Source organism: Macadamia integrifolia, chromosome 11, assembly GCF_013358625.1.
Source record: "Macadamia integrifolia cultivar HAES 741 chromosome 11, SCU_Mint_v3, whole genome shotgun sequence".
NCBI classification, from domain to species: Eukaryota; Viridiplantae; Streptophyta; class Magnoliopsida; order Proteales; family Proteaceae; genus Macadamia; species Macadamia integrifolia.
The window spans coordinates 33,941,012-33,967,801 of NC_056567.1; the positions used below are offsets into that span (position 1 = coordinate 33,941,012).

General features: G+C 37.9%; 3 protein-coding genes and 1 non-coding gene across 8 annotated transcripts in view; 1 reads left to right on the top strand and 3 right to left on the bottom strand.

Moving 5' to 3' along the window:
• Nucleotides 1-13,010, bottom strand: part of LOC122093734 (high mobility group B protein 10-like) — a 16,450-nt gene extending 3,440 nt beyond the window's left edge. Inside the window, exons 1-7 of one of the 5 annotated variants that reach the window (XM_042664181.1) lie at nucleotides 12,932-13,010; nucleotides 12,424-12,699; nucleotides 10,502-10,580; nucleotides 4,521-4,683; nucleotides 4,211-4,309; nucleotides 2,906-3,267; nucleotides 2,306-2,387 (exon numbers count right to left, since the gene is read on the bottom strand). In XM_042664181.1, coding sequence (XP_042520115.1) covers nucleotides 2,306-2,387; nucleotides 2,906-3,267; nucleotides 4,211-4,309; nucleotides 4,521-4,683; nucleotides 10,502-10,580; nucleotides 12,424-12,699; nucleotides 12,932-12,936 — 1,066 coding nt within the window. In that variant the 5' untranslated portion in view covers nucleotides 12,937-13,010. Of the gene's footprint in view, nucleotides 1-2,305; nucleotides 2,388-2,905; nucleotides 3,268-4,210; nucleotides 4,310-4,520; nucleotides 4,684-10,501; nucleotides 10,581-12,423; nucleotides 12,816-12,931 lie in introns of those variants that run through there. The other 4 variants (XM_042664183.1, XM_042664180.1, XM_042664184.1 and 1 more) reach the window with 4 other exon arrangements.
• A 3,732-nt stretch (nucleotides 13,011-16,742) lies between these two features.
• Nucleotides 16,743-17,647, bottom strand: LOC122093271 (photosystem I reaction center subunit V, chloroplastic-like). The gene has a single exon (XM_042663559.1). It carries the CDS (start codon nucleotides 17,421-17,423, stop codon nucleotides 16,884-16,886), a length of 540 nt encoding a protein of 179 aa, XP_042519493.1. The 5' UTR covers nucleotides 17,424-17,647; the 3' UTR covers nucleotides 16,743-16,883.
• A 157-nt stretch (nucleotides 17,648-17,804) lies between these two features.
• TRNAW-CCA lies at nucleotides 17,805-17,876 on the top strand. Its single transcript has one exon. It is a non-coding gene; the product is annotated as a tRNA-Trp (tRNA).
• Nucleotides 17,877-18,791: 915 nt separating this feature from the next.
• Nucleotides 18,792-25,787, bottom strand: LOC122093285 (uncharacterized WD repeat-containing protein C2A9.03-like). The gene is made up of 4 exons (XM_042663571.1): nucleotides 25,461-25,787; nucleotides 25,276-25,381; nucleotides 19,715-19,801; nucleotides 18,792-19,571 (listed from the first exon to the last, which is right to left on the bottom strand). The coding sequence occupies exons 1-4, from the start codon at nucleotides 25,556-25,558 to the stop codon at nucleotides 19,158-19,160; spliced, it is 705 nt and encodes a 234-aa protein (XP_042519505.1). The 5' UTR covers nucleotides 25,559-25,787; the 3' UTR covers nucleotides 18,792-19,157.
• Nucleotides 25,788-26,790: the final 1,003 nt, after the last annotated feature.

The following is a 26,790-nucleotide window of genomic DNA, read 5'->3' on the forward strand; positions in this document are numbered from 1 at the left end:
ATACCTAATTAAATCATGCTAAAACTGTTACTTCTTTTGCTTCCTTTTATTTTATTTTTTTTGGGAGAAATGGTTGGATTTAGTCATTCAAGAAAATATTTATAAGTGTTTCTCTTTTTTTCTTTAAATCTTGCCCACTTCGCATCATATAGTATTTTCTGATAGCCAAGTATTTTATCCTACAAAATGTGAATATGCACTCCGACACTACATGACTTTTTTTTGGGAGATCAATTATTATAATACTTACCAATACCGTTATTTCAATATTGTAAATATATAATGCCGACTATGATAATATGATAAACACTTAAACAGTGGTGAAACCCTAATCTCAGAAAGCACGGAGTGGGAATATGCCAAAACAATCATAGGGATATTATGCAAACCAGTTATCCCACATGAAATCATAGGACTCCTAAGAAAACAAAGACTAACAACTTAAATCAAACCCAACTAAAAAGGAAATAAACTAGTAATCCCGTATGCAACCTTAAAGCCCCTCTTTTAGACCCATAAAAGTGGTCCATTACACTTCAAACCACTTGGGATCAAAGGCCCAACATGTATGGAATCCAACCCTACGCTTATTCCTAATAAAACAAGCCTAGTTTGGTGAAGAATCTGCATCACACAGTTGCCTTGGCTTGGCTGGACTGGAACGATCCCTCTGGAGGCCTTAGCCAAGAACCGGTTCTAAATTGGTTTTCAGATCTGGCAAGGGTTGGTAGACTACATAGGGTTTAGTTTATTTTATTCTCTTTGTTTTAGAAGTTAGGTAGATACGTAGAAGTGATCTTTTACTTTTTCTTTACTTGCTTAAATAGCTATGATAGGATATTATATTGTGTTTCCAATTTAAGCTTATTCCTTTGTAGAATAAGTTTCCATTTTTAAGATGTCTTTTCTTTATTTATATGTAACCCGATGGACAGTAAAAGAATATTAGAGAAAAGAATGCAATAAGGTACTGAGTTGGTTACAGTGTTACTTGCGAGTGTGTGGAAGCACCCTTTCCCTCTCTCTCGTGTCTTCCTCTCTTCCCTTCCCTGTGATACCCCCCTTGGCCTCCCATCTCGTCTTCTTCCTTCTATTTCTTTTATTGTTTTTGCTGTTTATTTTCTCTTTCCAGTGAATACCCTTCTGGGCAGTAGATTGCAGACCAAGGAACCAAAGTGGTCTCCCTCGCCACAAGCCCTTTCACCTTCAAATTTGGGGGCTAGAATCATTTCATAAAAACAACCCAAACCTTGGAGGATCGCTTCCAGAATCTCTTCTTGCTGCGAGAATTGAACCAAACTTTCAGATCTGGTTCTTGCTTACCGCCTGGGGAAGTTTCAGAACTTTGGTACTTGACTAAGTCTTGCTACTTGGCATCATTGAGCCTTTGATCCAATAGCGCTGGAGATTACCAACCTGTCCGGCTGTACGTAATCTTCCATGAGATGGCTGACCTTGTTATAGGAGCTGGGTCGACTTTGGAGGCTGTGCTACCACTGGTTTGTTTTCTACAGTGACCTAAGGTTGAAGATGATCTCTCTCCTTATTTGCAAACAAACCACTAGCTGAAATTACATGTTTGTCCTCTATTGATGTTTGATTTCTCTTTTAGACTATTTTATTTTAACATATAGAATTACCCCTCACTTAAGAATAACTTCCTAGTTAGTCCCAAGCCCTTTGTCTTATTGCTAAAGGTCTGGTTTGCTTCTACGATTACGAAATTGCTACCTTCCTTTGAAACTTCAGTTTATTTACGGCTGTCATTATTCTCTAATATTTGGCTATTGCACTCTAGGGTGGTCCCATACCTAACCCTACTAGGGTTTTCCAGCACCATGATCATTCATGCACACAGATCATAAATAAGTGAATCAACCAGATATTTGATCAAGCCAAGGTCAAATGTTATACTCAATAACAACACCGTATTTTTCAATGAACCGACTGGAGAGAAATTTTGGATATTTACAAATAAATAAGAGCACTGGTAGCCGCATATAATAACTGAAAATTAACATTACCTTGATAAGTCACATAGGATATAAGTATATTTCCACAAGAAGATTAAATTCAAAATCTAAATGTTCTGTTAACATTTCATATCTGAGAACCATAACGACATGCACAAGAGAAATGACATTTCTAATCCATAGAAAACCAATATATGAAAAAAAAAGCTAGAAAAATAATAAAACAATTAAATTATTACACATATTTGTTGAATTGTTTAGATTAAGGACTTGAGTTCAGCTATACCATATAACCATGATAGAAAGTGAATCAGGAGTTTGAAAAGTTTTACTTTTTTGAATATTTCCTGCGCTAGTCATTGAAGGCACCTCAGCACGCCCTTCTTGTGTGAAACTCCATATCACATTAACACTCTAAAAGATAATAATATATAACAACTTAAGTAAAGTAATAATATAATAGGATTCATAATCAAATAATGAGAACATCAAGTATGCAATAAAACTTGACTTAAGCAATTGATTTTTATCTAGCAAACACTATGTATACCTTTTTAATTGTCAGGTATGCTGGGTGACCACAGAAACCTCGGAACTCATATTGCCTGCTTGGCCAAGGGGCCCTTAACCTAGGTCTTAGTTGACACCTTTGTGCTCCCCTAATTGACCAAGAGGGTGCCTTTGACATATTTTGTATGAATTTTTGAAAACTGCCCAACATGAGGGTGGCTCTTCAATGGCTTCTGAAATATTGCTGAGCCACTTGCATGGTAGGGGCTTATAGGCTGCTTTGAGAATTATGCAGCCTATGCCTCATTATAGTATGTTTATTTTAAATCACTAAGTAATTTCACAAGTATATGGATAGGATTAAATTAGGGGGATTGAATCAGAAAACCAAAGGATGAAGGGATAAATATCCATGATCACACCTGTTTTTCATCCTCAGTGAGTTTGCTCCATAGGTGCCCAATCTTCTTACTGATGACTTTCTCTTCCCCCTGATGTGATGGTTTCAGTCTGGCATACTGCTCAGCAAAAAAGAAATTGTAACCACTCCTGTTTGTCTTAGGGCGAGAAGGATCCTTCAATGCGATCTGGGATCTTTTGCGGTTCTGGCGACCACTTACCGTTGGAGTATTAGAATTCCCCGGCACCTGTAACTCATCAGGAACATGATAGAGAACTCCTCTCAGCTTATCAGAACCAAAACTAACAGTCACTAGATATCCATTATCAAATTTTCCATCAATTATTCCAGAAACTTGACAGCCAACGTTCAGTCGAGGACTTCCTGCATATAACAGAAAGCACTAGCTTTAAGAATTACTGAGTTCATTATGCCAAACAGGGGAAGAAGAGAACTAAGAGGTACCATTTTATTAACTTGGTTCAATAATACATAAGGAGGCAGTACTGCAATCCGAAAATCCAGATTATGGATCTCAGATGCAAGCAGACCCAAAGATGTAGATCGCATGGCTGGTTTGAAGTATAATAGAAGAAAGAACCAGCCCAGCCAGCAGAACAATCAATCCTAGATTGTTTCTAGGCTGGACCACCCAGAAATACCTCCTAGGGCAGGTTGAATCTACATCAGAGGGTGCAGAAAGTGATGAATGACAGGACTAGAGAGGATAGAATAAAAAATGAAATATCTGCAGGGACTTGGGAAGCACGAGTAGGAAATACGATGATAGAGTTAGTTGAGATGGTTTGTAATGTGCAGCAAAGACAAATACTGCACAACTTGAAGAGGCCCAAAAAACCTTTTACTATTATTATTATTTTTTTTTTTTTCTTTTTTGGGGGGGAGGGGTTTGGGGTGGGGGGGTGGGGGGGGGAGGCATTGTGGCAAGGAACAAAAGAACTAGATTTGAAGTTGTGAAGAAAGACATGAGAATTATGAGTTCAAGAAAGACATCACCCAAGGTAGAGTGAATATTTTATATCACAAAATCCAAAAGGCACCATTTAAAATGATATTACAAGTCGCAAAGTTATTAAAATGATATCATGAGTCATCATATAAAATGATAGGTGGTTCCTACATTGCAGCTTTGGGAACCACAAGGCTTAAAGTCCAGCCACAAAAGAAAAAAAAATTTGGGCTCTCTCCACCACAAAGATCGGCCAAATAGGAAATATGGTGTTGCTATTTCCTCATTGCCAACCATTTACATAAGAAACATGCTCCATAAGAAAAATCAGAAAAAAGGAAGTTCAGAATATCTGACCTGCTGATTGATTTACGGTGATTCCATTTTCATGAGGTGGGACATTAGCTTGAACCTCTAAGTTTGCTGGCAAACAGGCAGGGTTCTTGGCCACAGAAACTACGTAACAAATAAAAAAGGGAATGAAGAATTAAAAAAAAAAATTATTGAACAGCATAATTAAATGACTAAAGATCATAGTTGCCATGGTGTCTAGTCGACTCTAGGCATTGGAGGGGGGGGGGAAATCAAGGACGCCTAGGCATTGCCTTGACAAATATGCCAGAGATAGTGTAGGACGCAGTAGTAGTAGATCTAGGCTAGAACATACCAGCCATTGAGGTCGATGGACAATGTCGGTGGAAGTAATACACTTGCTCGTAGTGATGAAGCAAGGAAATATAGTACTTCCGCAAGACAAATGAAGCATTTGTAATTGTTGCTGGGAAACCGAATACAGCAATCACATCCCTCCATTTCCGATCCCTAATAACCTACAATCAATCCAAAAGAGATGTGAACATATCATCGTTATTGCATGTGGGCATATCAGGAAAATGCCAATGACCTAACAGGATAAACCAAAAGACTGCTGTCTATCCAAAAACCCATTCCTGTCTGGCAAATTCAAAAAACGAAAACCATTGAAGTTAGATAATATTAGAAGTGCTTCTATATTTGCCATCAAAGTAGAAAAGAAAACTAAAAAAGAAAGAAATAAATAGCAAAATCAAGATTGTCTTTGTCATATCAATAATCTTAGTTTATGCAAATAGAAAATCTACAATCCGATCACTGTGTTTGGGAGCAAGAAAGAAGATAATAAAGTCGAAAAAGACAAACAGGAATTAAAATCACTGAGAACAGCTAGTAGTTGATTGATAATAGTTTCATTTTGGCTATCAGATTGTGGTAAGATACACACGTCTAAAGAATCGGGATCCCGACAAATGTATCAAGTATTGGTCATTCACTAGAAGAAAATTGTCATTGATGAAGCTAAAGACCTACCTTCCCTAAGATGTGAGCAAGCCCCCATGGACTTCCACTAAATATTATTTATTTACCAAGGTACAAAGCATATTCTTTTTATTATTTCTGACAAATCCTGGAACCGGAACCACCATTTTGATGTTTCTTTTGTTTTTTAGTGATTAGATCTATAAGAATGAAGAAGAACTAAGTGATTTCTCTATCTTCTTAGTTGCATCTTGGAAGCGCACTAGATGAATTCTTAAGTCAGCTTATTTGGTGGCTTTGCCATGCCTATGCATGTAAAGAAGTGCTGCCAACACAAACCTAAGATTAAACCAAGGTGACAACAGGAACGGAACCAAATCCTAATTTACTTCCCACCCAAGGAGCCAACATACGAGAGTTTAAAAGTGAAACATTCAAATAAGATCTGGGCTTTCAATTTGGACAATCATAAAATGATTGTGTAGCTAGAATATAGATGTTGAGATACTACAAGGCAACACTAAGACTAGAAAGGATAGTCCAATCTATATGCATAAATTTAGGAGATGCAACATGTAGAAAACCAAAGATCTGTAACCAGTGACTTGAGAGAAGAGAGATGAGGAAGAAGAAGAGAGACGGCAAGGGAGAGGAGCAGCCGATGTGTAGTCTAGCAGTCTCCCTCCATCGTATATTTATAATAACTAGATCCAAGTGCAATCATAGGTGGAATTTAGAAATATAATCCTAGTCTAACTCTAATTTAAGAAAGTAAAAATCTAATCTAACTAGGAAGGTAAACAACCTAATCTAACTTGGAAAGCTAATAAGATAACCATGTCACGATGGGGACAATCACCCTTTCATGGACACATATTCCAACACTCCCTCTAAAGCTGGAGTATACATATATCAAAATAAAGCTCCAGCTTGGACTAACAAGAATTGAAAAAAAAATATAAAAATAGTCTTGAATAGTAGTAGTAGTAGACTCCAATGAGAATAGTGGGAACTTCAATAAACCATCATAAAAAAACCATAAGCAATATCAACTCAAGCACACCAACATCAGCAGCATCACAGGATAAAAAAATGTCGTGTCGAACCATCAACAACCATGGTTCGAGAATTTAAGCAAAACATGGGAAATTTCGACATTCTCTTGTGCATTTTTTCTCCCAAGTGTGGGAAACTTGGTGAAACATGGAAATTTTCATTTTTTGGCACTTATTTATGCCAAATATCATTTAAGTAAATGTTTTTCATTTACTTAAGATATTATTCATAAATAAGGAAATACCCCCTATTTGAATCCAATAAAAATAGTTTAAAAATCAAATTCCTAAAGGATAAAAAGTCAATCCCCCAGTCCAAGAACAAAAACTGGATTTTGATTATAGGGATGATTTTCAACTTTTAAATGCTGGGGTTTTTCTCAATTATGAAAATTTTATAAATCCTATAATGTTAAAACATTGCTAAAAACCAAAAGTCAGGTAAAATAATCTTTTGTTTTGATATCCCTAAAATTATTTTCATTCAAATGATTTTAACAGCATTCGCGCACTTTAAAATAAGTTTGATCGAAGCATAACTATGTCATTACAACTCAGATTTAAGTAATCTTAGACTTGTTGGAAAGCTAGTTTTATGTTATACCTTATACAAAAAATCTCATGTAAAAATAAAAATCATTTGACCAATCAAACTTATTATAGAACAAGAGCATTTCTCTAAATGTTGATTCTTTATAACTTAATGTGACTTAATGTTGATTTTTTATGATTTGATGTGGCTAAATATTGATTTTAATGACTTAATGTGGCTTAATGTTGATTTTTTATGATATAAGGTATATATAGCTTACTAAATAATGTTAGAAAAGATAGCATGCGTGCCTTGAGGGCAGTGAGTCACTACTTGGATGGAACCGCCTAGACACTCTACTTCGAATTGAGTCACTACTTTCGAGTGTTGAATAATTGAGTCACTATTGTTAAGTGTTGATAGATAACTATTGATGATGTAATATTTTTATCTATTTTGGATAATTTGGATTATATCTTATGTTTTGATGTACATTGTAGACTATATATAATCATTATGTAGTAAAGTTTCAGGATTTAAGCCAACAAGTCAGCGTAATGATTATCGAACCTTTGGTTCACCACACAAGGAAGATTTTATGTGGTTTTTTTATGAAACTAATGATGTGAATGTGTTAGAAATGTTTAAAATAGGCTATACACAAAAACTCAGACAAAAAAAAACACTGTTTGGGGGTCGGAACCTAAGTTTCCACCATACCGGGAAAAATTCCCAGCATCCTCAAAATTTCCCAGGTTTCCACCGAAATTTCGGTCTCCCCCCCACCGAAATTTCGGTCTCCCCAGAGGTCGAAACCTGGTCAAAACCCGATATAGTGAACCTTGTCAACAACGAACAAAATGGACGGTAGATAGTCATCAACATTTGCAGTACTTGATCATCAAGAGGAGGAGACTTGATCTTCAATGTCTGAGGAAGACTCAATCTCCAAAAGGAAGAATAAAAAAATCGCAGAAATGTTAGATATCATCAACCGCAATCCAAAATACTATAGCAACAGACAGGTAATGATAACAAATGCTCTCCTATAATTGCAGAACTTGATCTCTAATAGGAGAAGACACGATCTTCAATATAAAGGAATAACTCGGTCTTCAAAGAAATGAATCAATTCAATCGCACAAGGTGGACAGACAATCTTCAAAAACACCATATCATTCATGCTTTAAAAGAGGTTAAGATGGAGGATAGCAACTTAGATCCTTAGGAGATCACCTCATCTTAAAAGATCTCCTTCATTATTGTTACCCTTTAAAAGCTAAAACTATTACTGAAGACAAAAGCTGATAATTAATCTTCACTAATAAAAATCTCCAACTGATTAATTGTCCAAAGCAGATAAAAATCTCCAATCTCCCCCTCACGTATAGCATTTCATTTGAACAAAGAATTCCAATAATCAGCATCCCAAGAAATCTCATAACCAAGAACATTAAATAAAATAATGTCTAATCTCTCTCTCACGGCAGTAAGGCTGAACAATCGCCAATCACCATGACATGCCAATACTAATGCCAAAAACACTGTCAACCCCAAAGATGTGATTTCGGGCCCACCAAAGCAATAATATGGCACATGCATGTGCCTAATGACAATCTTGTAATTACTTCATGCAATCCCCAATTAAAACAGAACCTTGGTTAAAATACCCAATTGGGTTTGGTACATACCAATCCAGTTCATAATAGGCAATAACAAGTGGTAATGGCAAAACCGTAATTAAACAAAAAATTTCATGGGACTATTGGTAAATATTTGAAGGTTAGATGCGGATCACGGTTCGTAAAATCAAAATCGGATCATTTATGGGCCCATCCGACTGACAAATAGCTCAAATATTGAGAAATAATGGCAATTTGGGAAATAGATTAAAAAAAAAAAAGAGCTTGGGACAGTGGCAATCTGGTAAATAACCAGAATTTCAAAGCGGTTTTAAGGTAGGATAAGTAAAGCTAAAACATAAAAGGAATTAGATTTATTGTCTTGGGGTAAACTAGGAAAGGAGTGAAAAATATGGAGAATAAAGGGAGAAAGGAGGAGTAATTTTGGGGAAATCAAACAAATGGGTAGCAACTCACGATTGGGGTTGTTTTCAACCTCTCACAGCAGCTCTATGGTGGAACAAGAAACCCGTGAGGAGACAATTCCAGTAGTTCTTCTCAGTTCAGCCTAGGATTCCAGGCGAGGGTTGAAAATCACATGCACTCTTCACTCCAACAGAGATCCAACTCAAAACAGCTAGCAAAAGGGAGTTGTCACTCCCGCAACTCAGATCTGGCGGTACTGAACAAAACAGGTATGAATCCTGATCTTGAACTCACGGTACAGGGATCCTTTGGGGCTGAAACTCATGGGTCTCAATCGCCGACCAAAGAGAAGACTACGCTCAATATATCAGGTCAAACCAATGAGCTACAAAGGAGAACAACCCAGCTTTGATGGGCTGCAATCTTCAACCAACAATAACCATATCAGCAAAGAGAACCTGCGGCTTTAATTAGTAGCAGCAATCAATGGGAGATCATGATAGGGGATTTCAGTAGCAGACAAGAACAAGATCGAGTGAACCCTAGTTCAGGAATAATAGCAATCAGAAAATCAGACGATCGACCCTTTTCCAGATGAAGCTTCAATCATCAAATCAGCAGAACAACTTCACAATCCCAGGTATGACTTTCATACAAAACCCTAGTTCAAAAGTCCCTCTTCTGAACTAGGGTTTCTTTCATCAAACTAAAAACCTAAAACGACTCTCAAAACAGCAAATCAATGGAGAGAATTAGCAGTTACTGGCAGTCTGGCTCTGATACCATGTAGAAAACCAAATATCTGTAACCGGTAACTCGAGAAAAGAGAGAGGGCAAGGGAGAGGAGCAGCCGATGTGTAGTCTAGCAGTCTCCCTCCATCGTATATTTATAATAAATAGATCAAAGTACAATCATAGGTGGAATAGGAAATACAATCCTAGTCTCACTCTAACTTAGGAAACTAGAGATCTAATCTAACTAGGAAGGTAAGCAACCTAATCTGACTTGGAAAGGTAATAAGATAACCATGTCACGATGGGTGACACTCCTCCTATCATGGACACATATTCCAACACAACATTAGGTGACAACAAGAGAATGGAGATAGTTCAGTACATGTACAGTGAAGCTAATTATAGAAGGAGCCACATGTGCACTTTGAAGATGGTAAAGGAGAAATGTAATCAATTGAAGTAATGAGGAAAGACAACTGCTTTTAAAAGAAAAAAAAAGACGTATAAAGACAATATTATTTACGAACCGACAGAGGAAATGGACCAGAAGAAACAAAATGTTGGAACAGGATTTGTGTAGCCACACCACTTAGACAAGGCTTAGTTGACTTGAGTTGTATAATCTTAAGGCATCTACTTCATACCGTGTAGAAAAATCCAGATTGCAAAATTGTGCAATACATGAGTCTCTCATAAGCCATGGAGAATCCAGAATAGTTAAGCTTTTACTTTCATATAACGGATTCATAAGTCCTTGAGACCAAGGATTTAATAAATGGTATCAGAGGAAATAATCATGCATCTGGCCAGATATCGGCCAACATTTGAGGAAGATTGGCCAAAGATCAACATCAGCCAATATCAGCTAGTTCGGTGACCAGCAATCCACATCAAATCCACTTGTGGGCTAGATTGAACTACCCATCCACTTATGGTATGAGAAGTATCCTAACCAAATTTAAAGAAATATAACTGTTCATACCTTTTCAAGACCACCACGAGATGTTACCTCCACAAAAAGGCGGTGTAGATCCAAAGCCTTTCCCCCCATAGTCGGCACCCTGTCAAATAAAAGTGTGAAATGAAGACTAAATAAATAACTTGCTCTCTCCCACATAGGAAACAGATGATCGCTACAAGACTGAAAAGCCAGCATCTATTAATTTTCATGGCACTAACAATTTGGCAATGTAATTACTTACTAAACTGATCCGTTAAATAAGAAATCTAATGGTTTAAATAATAGATTATGCCCACTGAATTTGAATTTGGATTTTCATTATCAACGCATAGAGAACATGAATTTTTCCACACAATCTCACTCCTATCAAGTATCTTTGAATCATCTAATAAAATTCCCCATGCAAATACACAAGTGAAAAGAAAAAAAAATCTACTACTACATCATGTTGCTAAGAACCCAATGGATCCACTTAAGTGTTGTTATTTTCCTCCCACGAGAAATACAGTGGTGGTATCATACTACAAGATTTTTCTTTTTTTAAAAAAGCAGGAAGAAAAGGCTAGAGAACAACATGAACCTACTTCAATATAAAGAAAGAAATGAATATGACAACTGAAGGAGGTCGAGATTAACACAAAACAGTCTCCAAGAAGGCATTTCCATAAACATCACTAAATGTAGAAATGCATGGAGTCCATGACAGTAAGATCCAATAACCGGACAAAACCACACCTCAAAGGCTCATAAAACTCAAATTCAAGAGAAACCACTAAGGCTACGAACAAAGCAAACCATATAGAAGCAATAACTCCATTAGAAGTAGGAGACTGCAACAAAGAGGCTATTAAAAAATTTTTCTTTCTTTCTTGATTCTTCACCGAAGAAACAATATTTACAAAAAGCACATTTTTAAACAGAATATCAGAACCAAAAGCACAGGCACACTAACCCGCATTTCATTAGTAACCGCTGTGAACAAGAAACTAAAAAAGTTCGACAAAGAGGGGGGAAATTCAGAAATTGTAATGAAACAAAAAATAAAATAGAGAACCATTAAGCGATCTAATAATACAAATGATCCCACATCACACCAAACAAGGAGGTTTACCACCCCCAACCCCGAAAAAAAAACAAGAAGAAGAACAAAGGTAGCCAGCAAACAATGTCGTGACCATTCCATCAAACTGAAGAATACAAGTATCATATACATAGATTTGAACAACGAAAAATACTAACCAAAGAAACACCCAAAAGCAAAATGCAAAACGCCCAACAAAAGATAAAATAGAAAGGAAGGAAAAAGAAAACATCTTGGCCATAATATTATTATATAGCTTAATCAGATTAGTAACTGGAAAATCAATGAGGCAAAAAATTTAAAAGCCCACAGACGAAAAGGCCCAAAATTGTATTTTATGAAATTTGATCAAATACTACATATAGACAAGTAGTAAAAGAACGCAGATTCTGACTGCTTAGCAAAAAGTGCAACGTTAAGAACAGAAGTATAAACATCAACCATGGAAACATCGATGGAAAAGCCGCACCAAAATAGAAAACTATTTATGAAATACATTGGAACTCAAAAATCATACACACTATAGCCTTTACTAGTTCCATCCTTAGAACAGAACCATATACAATAAAATTTTAAACATCAATGTATACAAACAACTAACCACTAAGAAGAAACCTATCAACAAAACCCCCACCCACAAACCGAAAAAAAAACGAGGACAAATCAGAAGCAATCAGAAACACCAAAAAAGTAAAAAAGAAAAAAAAAATTGTTGGGGGAGGGGGTGGATGAACATATAAACTCCGAGAAGACCCTGCGAAATTGAGACGATAATAACCCATTTTGTATACAAACAAATAAACGCCAACGAAATTTTCAGGAGGGTGTAAACAAGTCAAAAAATAATAATAATAATACTCACATAAACTTGGTGCCCATAAATCTGTGAAGATCCTGAAGTGTTTGCATGAACATCTCAGCATTCTGAACCACTTCATCATATTGAGCGGCCGGTGAAGGATAGGGTTTAGTTGGGTCAGAATCCCCCACTGGCTTGTTGGTACCGTTGGATGATATTGGCAATGGAAGCACCCTACTAGTAGCAGTCGTCGTCGTCGGCATCGAAGTACCTTTGGTAGTGACTGTTGTTCTATTCTTAGTGCCCGTACTTGTTGCTGTTGCCGTTGATATTTGGTCACTGGAGGAGAGATGATGATGGGTAGTAGTAGTAGACATTTTAATCAAAACCAAAAACCATCCATCCCAAAGGTAAAGAGTCAAATCGACAAAAGGACTAAAAGCCTAAAAGAGGAAAAGGGAAAGTGACTGATAATAAAATATGGAATGGAAAAAAAAAAAAAAAAACTCAAAACCCAATAAAGCTCAAGACTGAAAATAAAATAAGACAATCAAGGATGATTTTTCCTCACCTCATTGTCACTTTACTCTGATCTGAGTCCCAAAAGAAAATGTCACTGATGCTCCCTTCCTACAAATCTGTGATCTAATATTTCTAATATGAAAGATAGGGAAATATATATATACATAACATATAATGAGGGATTTTACCCAAAAAAAAAAAAACCGATCAAGGATGATTTTTCCTTACCTCGTTTTTCACGTTATTGTGATTCCCTCCTCTTTGATATCCATTGTGACTGATACTCTCTTTGTATAAATCTCTAATCTAATACGCTAATGAGAAAGATAAAAGAGGGAATAAGGCCAAAACGGCAACAGACAAAATACCTTGTGTGTTCGAGATATATAGGCTAGAAGACGCTTAAATATATATCATGGTAAAATATTGGGCATGGGTGTTCCTAGGAAAAACTAATATTGAATGATTTGTTCTTTGATAAGCTTATCAAGGTCGTCGATCTTATTTATAATGTTTGAATGATGATATGGTAATTATGAACGTTAGATAATTATTATATATATACAGTTTTAGGAATCAATATTGGATCGTTTGTGTTGAGCCATTTGTACAATTGATTGATATGTATCGACCAATATGGTATGGATATATTTTTTCTTAATAAAGATATCATTTTGATATAAAATATTGATATCAAGTGCCATTGATTACATCATTGAAACCATAAATTTTTTATTTTTATGAAGAAACTAAATCCATGGTTATATGTCTTTGACTTCATTTCAAATTTCGTAATCTACTTCAAACACCCACCTTCTCAACCCCCTAGTGGTAAGCAATTAAGTAGTTGAGCTCTAGCATTAAGTCAAAGAAAAGTCATTCGTTTGACTCTCCTAAAAACCTTCTCCCTCCACCTCCCACTCCCATTTTCTTGTAAAATAGTATTAGTTTCTTCTATGAAAAAAATATTAGTTTAGTTGTTAGTAGTAACTGTGGCATTGTGAGTCCTTTTTTTGCTCATTCTGGATTCCTATTTAGCCCCTATGTGGTATTGCCAAAAAAAAACTTCCCTTGATGTACGTGTGTCCTTGTCCACTTATTTCTTTTTTTATGTAAACCCTTATGCAAGGTTATTCCCTAGGTGAGTACAGAATAAATAAGAAAGCACACACACACACACACACACACAATGAGTACGATAAGGTTCGATCCCACGACCTCCTCCCTAGGTGCTAGCTCCACAAGTTGTAACTACCACCACTAGGCTATCATAGTGTTCGTCTCCAAAGGTAAGTACAGTAGAGAAGTATGAGTTTTTTCAAAAAAAAATAAGATATCAAAAAATTAGACTACATTTAGTTACTGTTACCTAGCTAGCATGAAGTTTGTGCTACTCAGGCATGCAACCAAAGAAATAGAATCTTCAAGAATAATTTAGAAAATTCTTAAACATAGGAGGATCCAAAGGGTAAGGGAATTATTCCATTTCCTTGACTATAAGGCCCCGTGACAAGCAAATTTTTTTCCCCAAAAACCCAACCTTGGGTAGCCTAAAACCCACCTAGTTAAACTATTAAGATAAGATTTTTTTTTTATTTTATTTTAATGAAAATTAACATGAGAGTTATTCTCTCGTCAAATGTGGAAAAAAAAATTTCTCACACAAGAAAATAGAGATGGAAGGTAACAAATCATATTACCAAAAAAAAAGTAATGAAACAAACCCCATCTTTAATCCACAATTGGTAGAGGAACAAACATATTTGGGATTAGAGTGAACAAAAGCCATGCTAATTCCAGCAAGGAAGAGTCATATTTAATCCCATATTGATTGCAACCAATGAGGGGAACATCTGTTGCCACCCAATTTACCATATATAGTTATTGGAGGAAAATATGGTGATAATGAGTGGGCCAGTGTTATCTGTATGGTGGGATGGGGACCTGATGGGATACGCAACACTAGGAGTTGCGCTTCAACACTTCAACACTCCTATCATCAATAAACCGGATCCATCATCACAAGAAAGGGTACAAAAATCCTCTACGGAGAGATAGTCTCTCACTTGTTGAATCTTTATTGTCCCTCATTGTTCACCGTTGAGGATTTAGACAAAATGTTCTAAAAAATCCAATGCATGATTGCATGGATGGAGTCTCATTCAACGAAGAGAATTGTAGATTTGTAGGATCATGGTAGAGTTTCTGCACGCTAGCACGCCTACAACTAGCAGAATAGCCTATGGAAAAAGGTTAGCGCTACTCTGGCTCACTTCTAAAAGCAGAGCTCACTTCTTTTCATCGTAGCTTGCTGCTCGCTCATTGTTTGCTAAATGGGCCTTCACTGCCCGTCTGGCCCTTATCTTTCATCTTATGTAAAATGAAGTCAAATCAATGAAGTTAACAGTCTAACCTCTTTGTTTGAAGCTTTGTCTGCCCCAAAGTACCATAACATATGCAGGGATTGAGATTACGCGACAACTACATAGAAGCCATGCATAATCCAATGTGAATTCATGACTGAAGCACTGGGCACAAACCCGATACCTATCCCTCAGGAAGGGATGCCACAAGCTACTTGAGCAAGGGGCTATTATCGTGGGAAAGGGTTTCAACAATTGAAGATGTTTAAATATAGAAATTTTTTAAGTATACATATAGTTTAGATAGATCCCAAATTTGATGAGTAATTAGTTCATGGAGTATGCCACCCATCTAATTGGTTTACTAAACAAGTTGTGACTTGTAACTAGTCAACTCTTAAATTGGCCAAGTATAATACTTGTCTTGGTGGTACTATTGTTTGTGACCATTAGAAGCTGAAGTATTTTTTATTTTATTCTTTTTCGTGGTACTTGATTTTTTTTTTTTTTGGGTAGAATGATACTTAAAGCTACTTGAGAAGCCCATCCATGTAAATAGTCTAGGATGATATATACATATATATATTTTTTTTCTGTTTATAAGGAAATACTATCAATTTGTAGAGAGTATTCTTTGAACTGGCAGGGGTGGGGAGCCAACCAATGACGCATACTGGAGATTGTTTTTCTATAATAGAGACACAGTGAGGAAAGAGAAAGAGTGATGGCATACCTTGTACCACCAGCTTAGAGATCTTTTCCTACTTTGCTATCAAAAAACGAAATGAAAGAATACACAATTTATGATAATAATAAAAGGGATCGTGGAGGTTAGGTATGCCATTAGTTTTCTTGGAGCTAATGGCTCAACCAACAGGCGACTTTTATAAGAAAAGAAAGGAGAGAGAACATACTTCTGGGTATGGGCAGAGCATATCTAACCTTTTCCCATAATAAAAATGAAGTGGATGATTTTTTTATTTTTTATTTTTATTTTTTAAGAAGTTTTTCTGACCATGCTTTCATAAGGAGGAATCAAGAGATTCTAGATGACACATCAACGGATAATGGAGATCATCCACATGGGTCCCATGATCAAAATTGAAGATAAAATAAAAAAAACCTCATAAAATAGACGTATGCGATGCCAAATAATTTCTCATATGCCAGATCCGGAGCCGAGAGTTATGCAGAGTTACCCCAAGAATATCGAGAGGCTGAATAATTTCCCATTTTTAAAGTGCAGGATGGAGCCCTTCAATTTTTGGTTAGAAAGCCCTTGAGACTTGCATGGAAGATAAGAGTCCCGTAAAATAGATTAATTTGGAAAAAGTGCATTTGCTGTCTGTTACTGGAGTGAATAACAATATGATCATCCCACCTTTGCATATATTTTTCATCTAGAACCATTTCTTAGAATAAAAAATAAAAAAGAAGAAGAAGAAGAAGAAGGTCGGGACAGAAAATTAATCAAGGAAAGAAAAAAAAAAACAAAGATCACAAGGAATTAGTAATTTGTTCATAAGATTGAGCTAGAACAGAAAGAGAGTTGAGATCATAATAAAGTTCATCAACACTGAAAAAAAGAAACTTCCATTTGAAAAGTTGAAACATAAGGTTGAAATAAATAAAAATTGTTCAATCGAAGAACTTGGGGTCATAGCCGTTGCTGGAGGTGGCGAGGATGTAGTAGGCGACGATGTGGCCGATGGAACCCCAGGCGAGGACGTCGACGATGTTGAAGCCAACGGGATCGTTGGATTTAAGGAGGCTAACGTACTCCTTGGCCCTGGTGTCCCCTGCCTCGAAGTGGGTCATCCCGTTCTGCTCTGGAAGCCCCTGCTTCGCCACGTTCTCCCTCTGGAAGTTGAAGAACACGAACCTCCCCAAGAACAGAGACAGCCCCGTGCTCAGGCTTATCACCACCGACGGGTTCAGCTCCGATCTCACTCTCAACCCACCCTTCTTCATCAATTTCCTAGTGGCGGAGGAGGATGCCTGGGCGGATTTCTTCATGGTCTGGACGAAAAGGGACCCGTCCGTGGGCTTCATGGGTCTCAGTCCTTGGAAACATTGATGAAGAGATGGGGTAGAAGTAGTCAGCAGTGCTTGAGCGTGGTGTTTCTGGACGGAGGACGACGGTGCCAGTGTAGAGAACAAGGTGGTCGTCGAGGCCATTCTTCCTTCTTTTACTTACTACTTCCTTTCTCTCCCACTCAGTTTTCCTTTTCCCCAGCCAAGAATGAATTCAGACTTCAGACTTCAGACTTAACTTCTGCCGTAATTGGAAATGAAACACCACTGATCTGTGCTGTAATGGTCTTGGAGAAGAGAGAGACAAAAGATTGAGAAATCTTGACGTCGTGGGGAGAGGAATGATTTCCCAATCCGAGTTGGTCTGCTCTCATTGGTCCCTCTTCTGATAAGATCATGTTCAGAGAGTAGAGATTATTGGCCCTCCACCTCCAACCATTATAACACCCGAATGGGTGAATGTAGTGACGTGGATAACTATTGTTTCACTACAAGAAAATTATCAGGCTTCATCAATTCCAACGAGGATCCGTGGCGCAATGGTAGCGCGTCTGACTCCAGATCAGAAGGTTGCGTGTTCGATTAACGTCGGGTTCAATCCCCGCTCTAATTTTTATTTTGCATGACTCAATGGTAGTTCTCTTAAACATATGAATGAATAATACATATTCCTTCTTCTACCCAAAAAAAATAATACATATTCCTTCACATGACATGGGTAATTTGATCATCTTTGTGGAAAGTTAAATTCATTTTTGATAATTTTGTGTTATAATACAAGGGATTTACATTCTTCTACAAAAAAGATATAGTTTGCTTTATTATATGAGGCATACCACATAGAAATTGAAGAGAGAATTCTTTTTCATCCACCCCATTTCGATTGGCCTCTAAACAATACGGTTGAGAATTAATGATGAACCCAAAATCAAATCATAGCATCACATTACCAATAGTGTAGATGATAGAAAACTTAAATCATGGTTCAAATTTGAAAGTCAATGAGAACCTTGATATTTGCCAAAACTTGAGGGTGTACAAGACTTTTGGACAAACAAATAACGGTGTATAATTGAATGTTTAACACACAAACAACGCAAACTATGTCCTATCTATCCAATAGTCAAGAGGTGCAAAATCACCCGTCTTCCACATGGCAAAATACCAACTAGGCCAAGCCATGCAAAGAGCCCTTCATTAAATAGTAATTCCATTGGTCAAAGTCAGACCAGAGGAATAGTTTTTTGTTGGCCATGGAAACTATTTTCCATATTACCGGATGTTTCTACTTTTTAATACCGTTTCTTCTTCTGGTCCTGCAACCATACTGAGGCAAGATAGACTATTTATAGACGTGGCACCCTTGCTGATCAATAGGGCCCAAACCACTACAGCTAGGGGTAAACGCTGTAGACACATTCTGTGCTCCTTTCTTGTTACTTCTTTCTTGTTTCCCATTAAAAAAATAAAAAAGTAATCCCCATGGGAGCTAAAAATCTTCATTTTGTGTGCGGTGTAATCTCCACGGAGCGCAAGCCAAAAACATAGAGGTTCCACTTGTTAAGTTCCCAAAGGTTGCTGAAGAGTACTAAAGCGATACACTCTACCGGCAAATTTACCCATTAGATTGCCCGAGATTTTTATCTGCAGTTCTGCACCTAGGGAATCCCTGTTTTCTTTCATTTTCCTCTTCACCTCACCAATGTATGTTGACCCTGTACATAAATGCCCCATTATACATACACCCCCTCAACCAAAACAAAAGAAAAAGAAAAAAGGAGATTAGAATTCCCCCATTATTGTGAACGAAACAGAATTCTACACTATCCTTTGAATTGGCCATTCTCTCCTTGTTACTTCTGATATGTGAGACATAACTCAGATAAAGGAGTCGAGGTACGAATATTTTCTGCGTCGGCCATACTGAAGAAGGCTACCATAGGTACGATCCCACACACCAATGAAGAGGGACTCTGTATCAGGACTAAATGATACACCAGAGATCTCACCAAAGAAATCAATCTCCTGCTCTTTCTCATACCCATTCTTCACGTCAAATACATGTACAAAGTCTGCAGGCTCCGCCATTGCCATGAATTGACCATCAGCAGTGAAGCGGATCGACCGGATTGCTCCAAGGTTGCCCTTGAGGACAGCCACTGACTTGGAGAGGTTGCGGGCATCCCAGATCCGGCAGGTCTTGTCCTGGTTTCCAGTGGCAAATGTACGGCCATCAGGGTGCCAAGCTGTAGCAAATGAGAAATCCAAGTGCCCACACAGAGACATGACTTTCTGCTAGGAAAGAAGCATCACATTAACAAGTGTTGCCCAATTACTTCACCAAATGGATTTATAACACTCTAGCTAAGAAATGTGACAATTTATTTTAAGGATCGTCTCTTTCAAATAGGAGCAGCAAGGACAAGAGAGATTACCTTTCCAGTTTGGGAATCCACTAGCATTCCATCAGGGTTGTCGCCAACAATGACAAAAAGCTTACCATCAGGGCTCAGAGATGTATGCTGTAGACAAAGAATTTATAAGAAACATTTAGCACAGATGAACAACTAAAGTGGCACTGCAGCTCCAGTCAATTATGGAATCCTGGAACTCATAATGCTCGAGGGTACAAATAAATCACCAAAATCAATCAAGGTACAGTTTGGATGGCAAGAATTCAAAAAGCTGGTAATCACACTCATTTACGTTGGATGATGCAAAGAAGCCTGCTCATAATGAGAATTGCGACCTCAACCTACATGCTGAAATTCCTAGAAACCAATAGGAATCGAGACTTCCAGTTCCACCTGAAGTTGTGGAGTCTGATTTCCATTGAGATGCTGGGAATCAAAACCAAACAGACTGATCAAAGTAGGCCGTAGCCAAAACCATACCTTCCCCAACCCAACCCCCAACCATGGTTCGAAATCTCGCTGAAATTTTGGAATTTCGGTGTTTTTTATTTTTTTTGGCCTAAACGAAATAAGGCCTGAAATAACATTTATACAAAATTTCGGTATTTCGACCTAAATTTCGCTACCGTTTCAGTATCTCACCTGTCTCAGTACATTCCATGTGTTATAAATACCATATCTCGGTTGAAATTTCGGTATTACGATCAAAATTTCAACTCTGTATCGCCTGTCTCAGTGGTTTCGGTTTCATTTGCATATTTTGAAGGAAGAACACTCCAACAAGCCTCTAATTAGCCACATAATTACACATTTTGACTTCCATTGGAATCCTACAAGATCTACACATTCAAAGCTTAGGAAAGGTAAAGTTCTTTCTCCAAAACCAGGTAAAATTTTCAGAACAGTTCAACGATTGCTGCCAAACAAATGTGCAACTCTAAAACAATATCATGTCCTAATATTTTTTGCATTTTTATGTTCTAAGCATGTTTATTAACCTTAAAATAAGTTACCCACCAAGTTTCAGGTTAAAATATGGCCGTTTGACCACCCAAAAAAAAAAACATTTCGGCAGAAATTTCGCCGAAACGAAACGAAACAAAATTTCAGTTTCTAAACCCACCGAAACACCGAAACACCGAAACAAAATGAAATTTTGAACCTTGCCCCCAACCCCCCACCCCCACAACAACATACTCAGCCATATCCCAACTTAATGGTGTCGGCTACATGGATCCATACAAAACAAAATAGTTAAAGTCCAAACAGAAGAAGGGAAGAAATGAGAATAAGAGGAAAGAGGCACAACCCAGCAGATAAGAAAATCTCAACTAAATGGGGTCGGCTACATGGATCATTGTCCTCCAATAGGTTCTATCCAAGGCCATACTTGTGACAAGACTAAGACTATGTCCCCCTCACCCCACCCCATCCCACCAAAAAACAAAAACCTTAAGTGCTTTGCTAGTGAATGAACAACAAACTCAGGCACCATTTGACAACGTTTCGTTTCTGCCGTTTCTGCGTTTTCTTGTTCACAGAAACGGAGAAACAACTTAAAAAGTGTTTGATTAAGTTGTTCCATTTCACCCGTTTCTAGAAACATAAATCAAAATTTATGCCTATTTACAATTCTAGAAACGACTTTGACAAAACAAAACCGACTTGTTTCATCGTTTCTAGAAAAGAATTTGAGAGAAAAAAAAAAAAAAAAGGATTTTATGCTCGATAAATCTCTCAACTATTTGAACCTAAAAAGAGCAACCCAACCCTCTCTCCCTATTGGTCATCCAATGATACTATCGGGTTTTTTAGTAACATTATGTCTGCAAAAAACTTTTTGAGAAACAGGTTTATCAAACATCAAAAAATCCATTTTTGCTTCCAGAAACATGAAAAGCCGTGCTATTTCTAAACATAGAAACAGCAAAAACGTTGTCAAACGGTGCCAGCATTAACCCAACTTAATGGGGTCGGCTACATGGATCCTAGCAAGGACAAGATAGGAAAAGTAAAAATGAAAGTAACACAATAACATCAAATAAGTAGAAAAAAGCTAAATGGGGTCACTATATGGATCATTGCCCTCCAATTGGCTCTATTCAAGGTCATACTTGGGATAAGGCCTAAACTATGCATGTAATACCCTACTTTTAAAACCCGATCTAATTACACAGTTGACCAGGTTTAACCATGCAGGACCCGAACCAGAGAGGGTTAAGGCGGGTTCCTTATGGACCATGATGGCAAGGGTGACTTTGAACACAGGTTGGCCAGACAAGTCCGAGTCAGTGCCAGAGGAGACGGCTGTACCCAAGCCGTGCACATGCATGTATCATAAAGCCATGTACGGATAATGCTGGTATGTAGTTGTATACTAAAGCACATACGTATAATATACCGTGTGCCGAGAGTCAAATTCCATCAAAATCCCACTTGTTGGCCAATTTTCGGCCCTTAGGTGGGCGGTCACAGGTGGGCGCATCCACCCACCTGAGTGACCCACCCATGTAGTTACTAGTTGTTTTAGAAAGTATAAATAGCATTATTTTGTGTTTTTCAATATCTCATTTATTACATTTAGAAGTTGGTGAGAAGATTAAAGAGGAGAGAGAAAAGGAAGGGAGAAAAGAGAACGGAGAAAAGGAAAAGGGAAGGAAGAGGAAGAAGAAATGGATTTAAACGACGCCAAGGTTTGATCTTCCCATTCCGACGCTGGAAGAGTGATCCCCAACACGAGATCTACGATTAGAGGTGGGCAAAGACTATGTTTCTTAAACTTCACCAAACCCAAGTAAAACCCTTGATTTGGGTAGAGTTCCTTGAGATCTTGTAAATCCCCCTTGAAATGACGAATCTAAGGTTTGATAGATGGTCTATGTGTTGATTTTGAAGGATTTGAGGAAGTGTTTACAAGATTGTGAAGCATTGGTGATTTCTTGAGCCAAGAAGTGATTTTGGGGTTTTTGAAAGAGTTCTTGAGCAAAGAAGGTAAGATGGCTTTCCAATCCTTAAATCTAACTTAGATCTATGTTAGAATCATCTTATAAGACCTTGAATGTGTGAAAAATGGGATTGGAAAAGCCCCATTTGTTTCCCCGAAGGTTGGGGAAAGTTTCAGGGGAAAAAGGCATTTTTCCGCCCTCACAGGCGGGCTGAGACCGGTGGGCCGAGCTGCCCGCTGGTCATGACCGGCCTTCGGCCCCCACAGGCGGACCGACAGACGGGCCGAGCTGCCCGTCGGTCTAGACAGGTGGGTCAAGACCGGTGGGCCGACCCACCCACCTGTGAAGACCGATGGGCCGTGACAGGTGGGCTGTCCGACTCACTCAAGAAGCCCCCAACGTGATTTTTGTGTCCGAATGGACACCAAAACGGACGTGCGACCTTCTTTTATGATTCTAAACATGATTTTGTCATCAAATCTTGTTAATTTTGACCCCAAAGTGGTGAAATGCTAACCCCATTCACTTATGATAGGTTCACCAAAATTTACGTTTCTCGCGCCGGATCTCACCTGTACCGGGCGTGAGTCTTTGTACACAACAAGTAAGTGGGGAGAGGACATTTGGCCTTATTTTAAGGCTTGTTTGGCATTCATTTAATTGTATCTAGACTAGCCATGTCATCATGCAAATTATGTGTAGCTAAGCCATCCTTATATGATTATGACATGTGTGTTGTGTTTTAATTTCTCAATGCTAAATGATGATGTGCTTATGTGATGAATGATGAGATCATTGTGCATGATGCATTAGTAGACTAGATGCCGTAGTCGGCTTGGAAACGAGTGCATTGGTGACCCGTGGAATGGGACGCGGCGGCACTATGCAATCGTACTATGTCATATAAGAGCATGCGGCTTAGGATTATCATCTTCCCGTGCTACGACCCTTCCCAACAAGGGTTGAGGTGTTGGGTTACCATTTGGGGGGAAGCAGTGGTCGCGGTTGTCGGGTCACTGTGGCGGTTAAACATACGCCCGGCTGGTCGTTAAGACAGTCGACAACCTCGGTGGTATATTCAAGAGGGTCAATCGTACTGCTTTTAAATTGCTGAAGTCATCACCTTTATTTTCTGTAATTTACTTTTATGTTGAGAGCCGGTAGTCGGCATGCTTTACTTTTCTCAGTACTCACGGTGGGCCTTCTCCGACAGCCCTATGGGCGTATCGCGGATGGAGTTCGCAGCTCGTACCCAGAGTATACGCACACTGTGGTTGTAGTAGCACTAAACCAAAGGCTTAGTAATGTTGTTTAGGTGGATGTGATTTAAAATGAATTGCATAGCATATAGTGCATATGGTTGTGATTGTTGTATGGACTATTGTGTGGTCCTTCTTTTCACTTACTGAACTAGTGAGCTCATCCCACGTGTACACCTCTTTTAGATGATTTTGCAGGTCACCAGCCTGAAGATCAAGGGTCGGGCCCCACAGTTGAATTCCCCAAAGAGGATTGGTGGGTCCCCGAAGAATATGAGCACGGCACAGATTGCTCGTGCATGGGCTGTGCTGCAGAACCGCAGTATTGATACCGTGCTGGGTTTTACTTTTTGATTCTTTTGGTAACCCCTTTTTGTGTATTTGATGCGTGAATTGTTATTCTTTTTGTGTAAATATCATGCCTGCGGGCCCACATGTATTTATCTATATACTACAATTTGGGTATCAAGTATATTGGGGGTGTTTACAGGTAAATTAAGTGTTCCGCTAAATTTTTTAACGTTATCTTAGATGTGTGTATGCTGTGGTTGGGTACTGTATCAGATAATCCTGGCAAGTTTGGGTTAACCGGAGTTAACCCGATCACCGGTCCGGTTCTGTGTAAACGGGGTGTGACAATGCATGTCATCACTACTTCTCCCATGGTCATTTTGGGGCTGCCCCTACAACCTCTTTTAGTTCCTTCAATCTGAATCAGATCACTACTCCTTACTAGGGCATCCCCAAGCCTCCATTGATCATGGCCATATCACCTCAAAATCCATCAGGTCATACTTGCTAGTGAATGAACATTGCTATAAAATTGAGTAAAAAAAGATTGCAGGTCTAGCAAATAAATGTTCTGCCACATGACATGACAGCTGCACAAGTCCAAATTGCTGAATGAGGAGATCACCATGGATAGTTCAGGTGTCTAATTTCGGTTCCTAATTCAATTGCATGGCCAGCATTGTATTACGCAGTTTCCCTAGTATTTTCACCAATCTGAAATTGTTTAAAGACTTTCACCATATTTCATTGCTTTATTATGACACATGGAGAAGTCAGGTTTGGTTCAAACTTTGCATAGAAGTGAGGGGAGGCAGGGACCTACCTATTACTAGACTTCTAGCTCACCTGATCTGTCATATCACAGATAGGGCAGGTGCATGTTTGGCGGACCTGCATCCACTTCCCCTAATATTATTCATATTTTTTAACTATGCTTCGCTATGTTCAAACTTCAAATTGAGTACATTGGCTTAAAAATTCAAAACCGTTAAAGATGGTAGCATCACACAGTGAACTGGTATTGTTCTCAGGTTGCTTCAAATCCCATCATGACCAGAAAACAACTAATGCAAAAACAGGTACTTACATTAACTGGCCACGGAAAGCGGAAGTGGTTAGAAAGCTGAAATTTCTCCATATCAAAGTCTCTAACTCCACAATCATTATTTGAAGCCATGAAGTGAGTGGCACCACTGCAAGAAATTTTGACCTTCGTTAACCTCCACATAGATAGGAAAGTGATATTACACCATGCAAGCCAAAATAACACACCTCGAACTCTCGTATATCTCAACAGCATTTGTGATTGCATTATCATCATATGTTGTTCTTGAACAGAAGCTTACTCCAGGTCGATCTAAATACTGCATTCCAACAAATGAAAAAGAGTAGTCAACCTTAACAATATTAAGGTATCACAATTCTATCCAGGAATAACATGTCTTCATGCAGTGGTATCCAAGCAACTAGGTAAGAACAGTGAATGACCTAGCCAATAACCAATTACTAGGTAGACTCAAATTTCTCAAAAGCCCATGCACTTCAAAATCAATGTCAATATTATTATTTATTTAATATAGATAATAACAAACACTTCAACAATTTTGATGATTTCAATGTAACATATACATTAGTATCCAAAAAATATGAATAATGTATACAACATTCTTTATCTTAACTAAATTAAACCAACTCAATGACAAAGTGAAAAAATTATGCTGCTTTAAAGATACATGTAGATAAAATTAGAAGAAAGAAACAAACAATAGAAACATAGGACCTACTACCTAGGCCTCTGACCTGATTTTAGATTAAACTTCTTCAATATTGTAACAGGCTAGAATTACTGCGACTCCAATATGACTCACACCACAAAAATAGAAAAATCGAGTCACTTGCTGATACCCAACCAGCATTTTGGTTTGGCCGTAAGTTTCCAATATCAACTTGGATTCACAAGATATCGGCCCATGGCAAGGCTAAATTAGTCAACTCTCAAGTTAGACCAAAACAATGCCAAACGATTAAGGTTGGACCTAATACAAAGAAAAGTAACAGGTAAAGTGCTAGGATTCAGTTTAAAATTAATGACTCAAAAAACAATTAGCAACAGGTGTAAAAAAAAAAAAAAGGGCAAAAGTTTAACCATAAATAACGGACGATAAAGAAGTGAAATGGATTTCAGTTACAAGAAAATGTGTTGCAGGAACTAGGATGTTAATTTCAGGATTTGAAAGGCCCTAACAATCATGTAAAAGATTGCATCCCAACAAACCCGAAAGTCAGAAAAACCTATAAATGGAACCGCTGAATGAAATAAAAGATCCAGCATTGAGAAATATATACAAATAACTAATCTAATTCAAAAGAGGGGGGTGGGGTGCTGTATCTAGAAAATGTTGTTAGAGTTAATGCAATAAGGGTACTTTAGGAACTAGTTTATTGTCTAGTAGTCTTACAATGAATGAAATATAAAACTCAAAAGTGAGTGTTTTAAAGAGTGCCCCAAGTCCATATCTTATTTGGTGGGTCCCATGTCTAGAGTTCAAGTTTAGGAAATTATCTTAGCAATCCATGAGTCATATTGTTAGTATATTAAGAT

What these genes read in the sequence shown, in the direction of transcription:
- LOC122093271 (XM_042663559.1), bottom strand. Translation starts at nt 17,423, where the DNA reads ATGGCCTCGACGACCACCTTGTTCTCTACACTGGCACCGTCGTCCTCC.
- LOC122093285 (XM_042663571.1), bottom strand. Translation starts at nt 25,558, where the DNA reads ATGCAGTATTTAGATCGACCTGGAGTAAGCTTCTGTTCAAGAACAACA. An exon ending in GAGATATACGAGAGTTCGAG is followed by an intron (nt 25,382 to 25,460) that starts GTGTGTTATTTT and finishes AATTTCTTGCAG; the next exon opens with TGGTGCCACTCACTTCATGG. An exon ending in GCTTTCCGTGGCCAGTTAAT is followed by an intron (nt 19,802 to 25,275) that starts GTAAGTACCTGT and finishes CTTTGTCTACAG; the next exon opens with CATACATCTCTGAGCCCTGA.